At 38.7% G+C, this 7,500-nt stretch overlaps 1 protein-coding gene across 1 annotated transcript; it reads left to right on the top strand.

Annotated features, from left to right (window-relative positions):
* The first annotated feature begins 1,443 nt into the window (after nt 1-1,443).
* LOC137980952 (melanocyte-stimulating hormone receptor-like) lies at nt 1,444-2,499 on the top strand. Its single transcript, XM_068828333.1, has one exon. The coding sequence runs from the start codon at nt 1,444-1,446 to the stop codon at nt 2,497-2,499; it is 1,056 nt and encodes a 351-aa protein (XP_068684434.1).
* The last annotated feature ends 5,001 nt before the right edge of the window (nt 2,500-7,500 follow it).

Below are 7,500 nucleotides of genomic sequence, written 5' to 3'. Positions count from 1 at the left end.
AAGACAAGACGCAGTCTTAAATGTCCAATTCTTCGAGATCGTATTTGATCTGGGCCTGATAGACACTGTTAAGCCAATGTGAAGATGTGGATTCAGAACCTGCACCTAAACGTGCTTGTTATTCACTTATCAAGTCAACAAAGGAGATATGGACAACTCAACAGGGAAAAGCAAGAAACACAAAGAAAATACAACAAAATGAAAACAAGCAAACCCAATGCTATTACATTCCAAGTCAGCCTCGAGCACTTGACCAGTGACACATGTACAAGAGGTGCAAAACAATGAAATGACTTCTCATTGTTCAACTACATACAAGTAATGACTGTTTAATAAAGGTTAGAAGCTTTGTAAACTACCAGAAAAAAAAAATTGAATTTGATTGTTCACGTACTTATAAACACAAAGGGGTTTGTCTCCCTTTCTTTAGTTTGACGTATATTTTTCAAACAGTTTCTCCGCTTTTTTCGCTTCTTTTTGGAACGTTTGGGTTGGTGTTGTTGTAGCTATCGTTGGTAGAGTCTCAGAACAGACTGTTATAGAATTCGTCCATTTTATTGTTAAGGACATATGTATAAAAAATTTGCTTTAGGTCGGAAATTTGTTTCTGTAGATCGGCTAGGTTTACATTGTTGTTGTCTGTAATGTGATTCGCCGAATGCGTTTTGTAGAGAGGAGTTCTAGTTAGAGGTTAGTGTTTTCGATCCGCGAAAGTTAATTGGATATGGAGGTGTAGTTGTTGTCATTTTATGTTAAAAAAATAATATTCATGTCACCGGAAATAAAAAAATTCATACCCCATGTTGTTTAACTCTTCTAGTTGGGTCTTTAAAGTTTCAAAAAACAAATCTCGATCGCTCGAGGGATCTAATTCCTCTGAGATATATAGAGCAACACCTCCAGCTGATGATTTTGAATTGGTATTCAAAAATATATAGCCGGGAATATTAATATTCTATCGGAGTTTTCATTCAATTTTGTTTCAGAAATAGCAATTTATATTGGAGCTTCGGAGTCCGCTTTCTCCATTTGCGATCTTTTGTTCGTTGGCTGTTAAGTAAAGATTTCTAACATTATTTTCTCGATCATTTTGGCTAAGCTTTATTTTTGCCTCCTGCAAATAATATGTTTTTCTCCTTTTTTTGGATTACTGAATAAAGAAACAGAAGAAGAACGAGTGTTGGGAGTATTCCTTCTATACCCCGCCCAAGAAGTTACACGAACTTGTTCGCGATGAGGTGGCCATTTCGTATTACTACAATTCCCTAGTAAACTTACGCTTACCAGAAGAATAGATATCTTCCTTTAATATTCAAATACCCTTAATACTGCTTACATAAGATCTTAATTAATGTAGTTCCTATTGAAAAAACGGCAGGTGGCTGTCGTCGAATGCTAATAAGCCCAGAAAATTAGCAAACTTAAGTATATATTTGAAAGGTGATGAGTGCGCTTCACAAAGACTCGGTAGTCGACGGTGCAGTGGCAGCCTTGTTCGGTGGTGAAATTACGATGGATGGAGTATTTAATAAGTCAGTGCTCTGTTCGGCGGAGTTGACTACAGGAATGAACAACCATTTGACATGTCTCGCAGTGGTCAACTGTGTTCTTTCCGTCACTGCAACTGTGGGAAATTCTCTGATCCTGATCGCTCTTCAGAAGGAAGCCTCGCTTCATCCGCCTTCCAAAGTATTGCTTCGCAGTCTGGCGGCAAGTGACCTCTTCGTTGGCCTCGTTCAGCCTCTTTTTGCTACTTACTTGTTGGCTTTAGTACACCAACGATGGCAATTATGTCACTATACTTTTCTTTTGTGCACTCTAATGGCTGCTGCGTTGGTCACAGTGTCCTTGCTGACGATAGCCACCATAAGCTTGGACAGATATCTAGCTCTTTTGTTAGGACTCAGGTACAGACAAGTTGTAACTCTCAAGCGAGTATATGTAACTGTGATCGCCCTGTGGTTTAGCCCAATTGTCAGCATTGGGTTTAGGTTTTACAGGCAAATTGCATATGAAATTTTTGACGTCATAATCATACTACTTTGTGTGATAGTACCCATCTACTGTTACTCTGGAATCTTTACCAAGCTGCGTCGTCATGAAAATCAAATTCGAGGTAGTTCTCAGGTTTCAGCAAATCATACAACTGCATTGAACATAACGCGATACAGGAAGACAGTGTACAATGCACTTTGGGTGCAGCTGGCATTGGGACTTTGTTATCTGCCGTTTATGATTGGGGCACCATTGGCGCGCCCGAAAATTCTAATGAGACAATCACCAAGTCTTTATTTTTTTATGTTGGAGACCTTTATCACTCTACTGTTTTTTAATTCGTCGTTAAATCCAGTTCTCTGGAAGATGAAAGAAGTGAGACGAGCATTGAAAGACACCTTGAGAGAGTTGTGTTGTTTACGGAATCAATATGCAGTGTTTTTCCTAAATTCTGGTTCACGTTTTACGTTGGAACTCGACACCATGAGGGTAGAGCATGGTTGACGGATTAAAAATATGACTTTCCCATGCTTTTTTCATTTTCAGTGATGTTAATCTAGTCTCTATAGAAAGGCAATCGAAAGCTCTGCAAAGGTGTCCCATTCTACAATTTCGAGGCACTAAATTTGAAGTTAGGGTTGACATCGCGAACGATTTGTATTTGGATTCTACTTTTTGCTTTCCGCAGCTACTGGCTGACAACTTGGGATTCTCTGGCTGCGGCTTTCTACTGATTCTGTCCGTTGCCCTAAGAAGGTCGCCTTCTTTGCTAATAGACAGTGAAATCCAGATTTAGTGGAACGAGAAGTCTTGGCCCGCAGACAGTTGGTACGACGAGTAGAGAAAGTTAAAGAAAAATACTACTTTATTGTGACAAAATTGAAGAAATAGGAAGAAAATTACTATTCCTCCGAGTCTAAGGGGAAAAAGATTTACTCTGTAAAGGTACATTCATTATAAAGATGCATAAGGCCAGAATAAAACAAGGCCTTGTACTTGGTCGTTTTATTTTGTGACCATTTTCATTGAAATTATTTCAGGAAATAAGTTACGAAATTAATCTTGAAGCTGAATTTGGAAACTCCCACAGTGTTTACTAGAATCTCTGAATTACGTTTTCCGATCATGTCAGAGTAACTAATTACTTTTCATTCCAGAGCTTACACAATAATCCCTAAACGCAACTAATTACATAGTTGTTCAAATGAAAATATAACCTTTTAAATAAAATAGCCAATTCAAAATGAAATTGAAAATTGCAACCAGATAATTAAAAAAAAAAACGATATAACGGGAAATTTTATATCTTTGAGGTGGCGGAGTCTGCTTTAATCATGATGTGAGTACATTGTTCTTCCTAAGTACCTACCAATTTTGAGGAAAAAAAATAAAGTAAAAAACAACAAAACAAAACAACAACAAACAACACCACTTTGAATTTGTCTTTCCCAGTGAGCTCAATCTCAAAAGACAGCTGAGGTCTTGCTGCTCCTTTTATTTAAGAAATAGAAAACATGTACCGTGTTTCTATCGAGTTATAGAAACTCGATTGAAAGTTTGGGAGAACGAGAAATGCTGTGGGAACACGAGCTGCAGGCGAGTTTCCACAGCCTTTTCGAGTTCTCCCAAACTTTCACGAGTATTTCTGTAACTCGATAGAAACACGGAGTGCATGTTTTCTATTTCTTTTAGAAACCAACGCGACGAGAAAAAGGAAAACAACTTGTTAACTCTAATTATCAAAATGTAAATTCTCTTTGCTCGCGCCATCACTACGTCAACAGCTCGTGCTAGTTCTGTGTCTCGAGTCATAGAAACACGATTTTAACCAATCAGCGCGCGTATTTTCTTAGGACTGTTTTCTAATGTAACTTGCAAAATATCTTTAGCGGTGGCGATGTTCGTAGTTTCAAGTGAATATGCCCTAAATGTCGTAGAATAATTGTCGAAAGTTTATGTGGCTGTTAGCTATTACTTTCTCACTTTCCGTTTTCTTCAAAGTGTCAAAAATAACCGTTACGTTTGCTTTTTCAGTAAATGTGTTTTTTTAATGGCCTTTGGGTTTTTGTTTGCTATTACTCTCTTAGAATATGGTTTGGGTTTGGGTGATATTGGAGAATGTTAGCATTGGGAACGAGTGCGAGTACGCGAAAAAGTACATCTTGTACTCGTTCTCGAAGTCGTGCTCTACGTATTTGGTTAAGCGTATAATACGAGTTCCAGGCAGTAGAAAATAATAATAATAATAATAATAATAATAATAATAATAATAACAATAATAATAATGATAATGATGATGATGATGATGATGATGATGGCTTTATTCAGCATTTCCACAAGGTGGCTCTTCGTCTGCTAAAATATATCTTCTAAAATACATTTAAGTTAAAAATGTAAAAAGAGGTAAAATAAGTATATCGATTTAACAATGTTTAATAAAAACGTTAAGGTGAGAGGTTATCTTTGACCTTTCTCATTAAATGCTTAAAAATCATCCTAGAAAACTGGGATGAAGTTTACATTTCTGCGCCAGTTTGAATGAATTGCTGGTGTTTCTACTTTCTTGAGTAGAAGTCCTTTACAGTACACGGCGAAAAGCAAACGCAATTTTCTTTTGACAAACTCGTTCTTTCTGCTTCGCCTTTTCAATGTAAAGTCGTCGCAGACCAACTCGCTGGGACGAGTTGAGCACGATGGGCGGCGCAGTACGGATGCGCAGTAATCAAAATCCTGGAACTCGGACTCCAAGTCACACTCGTTGTCGATGCTACAATTCACTTACCACTTACCTTGAGCAGGGCCACTCCGTTGTTGACAGAGTGATAAGAACAGGAGCCTCACCTTTTGCTAATGTTTTTCAAAGGTTATGTGAAAGGTGTGGTACTTTCTATTGCTTCTATATGCAAAATTCGCTTTTATTTATATTCTTTCCATTATCGTCATCCCACAGAATGCCGAGACATCATTAACTATTCATAACCGATTTCCTGGCAACTTTGAATGCGATCTGGTTTGAATAGGCTTTCAGTTAGAGACGCATGGGCCAACTTTGACCGACCATTCTGCAAAAAGGTCACTTTCTTGGTTCCCCAAAGAGCTAATCTTAATTTTCACGGGTGGCATTTTCAAGATCAGTAGCATATCTATAATTTGCGCTTAATATGAATGATACAGGACAAGTATAAGGACTATCCCTTTTCCCTTGAGAATGCACAAAATTCGGTCATTTCTAGTTAAGGAACGTTCGCGCCCATTGCTACTGCGCATTTTTTTCGCCCATGTCACACACACGTCATGCATCGCAGACCACGAAGGTAAACAAACATGGAATCGAGCCATTGTTTGATCTTCGCTCGGGTAAAAAGTCGCTTGTGGCATCATGGGATAGCTGTGGACCCAGGTCTTCTCGGAAATGTCACGCAATGACGTGACAGTGGAAATAGACAATCGTTTTGAGACCTTCGCAGCGGTTTTACTCTCTTGAATGCTCAGGGACCCCCGTTTTTCTTTCTGTAGATCACTTCCTTTCCTGATTTTGTCCATTTTAACAAAAAACCAAAAAATGTGTACTTGAGAAGTTATAAATCTTTCGCCTTTTATGCTTTCGTTCGAGCGAAGTTTTCTTTCTTAGACTATTATGTATCGTCTTTCAAGGTCTATTTCACCTCAGAAAAAGACATGAGCTGCAAAAGTTTATTTAATTGTATTAGTTATGTTGAATTGAGTACGTTTACCTGATCTAAATTTCACTGATATAGCTTTTTTTTATTGCTGACATTTGTAAACTAAGATCGTCTTAAAATAACGCATGCTTCTAAAAATGTACCTTATCTCGAAAACAAGAAAGGTGATCCCCATCGTTACCTTTCTGCATGGCAAGTTTTAAAAAAGTCTGTACGTGGGAACATTTTAGGCTCGAACGTCCTTAAGTTCATTTTTTGCAGCGACTTTCGCGAACTGTTGACTACCTTCCCATTTGCTCGCGCGGCAAATGGTAGATGGGGTTTACCTGGATCAGAAGCCGTTTTCATTTTGAAATTTAGTCAACAGGAACCTTTATCCATTTAAGTTAGGAAATTAGCAGTCGTGGTTTCGTTTGAAAATAGCGCGTTCTCCAATTGTGAAGACGGTTCAGTAAAGTGTAATCCTAACAAAGAGGAAGTAAAGGAGGTAAGAGAGTACATCCTCTCTACACGCTCTGTATCGGGGATAATTCGTCTTAGGTTATTTTTGGCTCACTTCCAAGTCTCAGAAGTCCCACGTGGGCAGGTACAGCGTCGTCTAGTCTAGCACATTTAACATCTTTCAAATCCGCGTGTTTCTCAATTTCCTGTGCTCATTACCCCCTCCTGCGTCAAATACCTTACATTTTGTTTGGTTTGATGATGTCAATTAATGTCATTAATCAATTAATGGTTCTAAACGTATATTTGTCATTAAAAAAAAACGTTCTGGTGATTGCTTTCTGTTAATCATCAGGTAGTTGATGGGCGCAATCATTAATCAACCCCTTTTCCGTTTGTTTGGGTTTTTTAACACAGGCATTCAAGGGAAAACGTCTTTTGTTAAATTTCGGCTACATTTTTCTTCTTCTTCATTTTTTGTGTTCAGTCACAAATCGAGATCAACCGTTAACTTAAGTGCATACGTGGCATGCATATGGTTTTGTAATGACTGATTTATTGAACGAAAGTGGCGTCTAATACGCTGAAGCCACATACAAATGCACACACCATTTCGCGCACCGAGAGATGCCGAGAATTTTTGCAACGGCTCGGTCCACGAAGGGATCACTCTACGAGCGGACATTTATGAGTGAACCTAACGAGAATAATTGACATTATTCGAACCCAAATGATAAATAATAATCTAGCCCACATCTTCTTTTTGTTTGTTTTGTTTTGCGAATGCGCGTTCGGACGGTGTCCCACTCATTCATAATGTGTTAACTATAAAACAATTGCACTGATACCGCACGAGGGCAAGATCCTACAGCGAATCAGGAAGGGGTGACTAGCTTAAGAACGAAATGGGTTCAGGAATGGGAAAGGGACACGGGATCAGATTACAAACATTGGGAGAACTATGGAGACATAAATCGAGTTCGAAGAGGACCTATCTTCAAGTGTTATTGAAACAGGAAAGTACTTCATCATCGTCATATTTTTATTTAGCATTTGTTTTTAGAGTAGCTTGGTGTAGCTAGTATCTCCGAGCTGTTACCATCCCAACCAAGATATACTACAAAGGACCACCACACCAATTACTTCCCACAGGGGTATTAGCATCGAAAGGCTTACAGTTTATCGTCCTGGCCCCAGTTGTTCAAACGATGTAAGTTGAAGTTTGATTGAGATTCTGTCACATGACCAGGGAGGCAGGAGATCACATGAGATAGCACGGTGCATGCCCGAGTCATTATTCAAAGCATGTGGATGTGTCAGAATGTCATAATAGACCGGGTTAGGGTACTAACCAAAGATCTCACCAGCAATGGGTGGGCCT

The sequence above is a fragment of the Montipora foliosa genome, chromosome 12 (genome assembly GCF_036669935.1).
Source record: "Montipora foliosa isolate CH-2021 chromosome 12, ASM3666993v2, whole genome shotgun sequence".
In the NCBI taxonomy this organism is placed as follows: Eukaryota; Metazoa; Cnidaria; class Anthozoa; order Scleractinia; family Acroporidae; genus Montipora; species Montipora foliosa.
The sequence above is the reverse complement of the archived record's forward strand: the minus strand, read 5'-3'. Positions and strand labels throughout refer to the sequence as shown.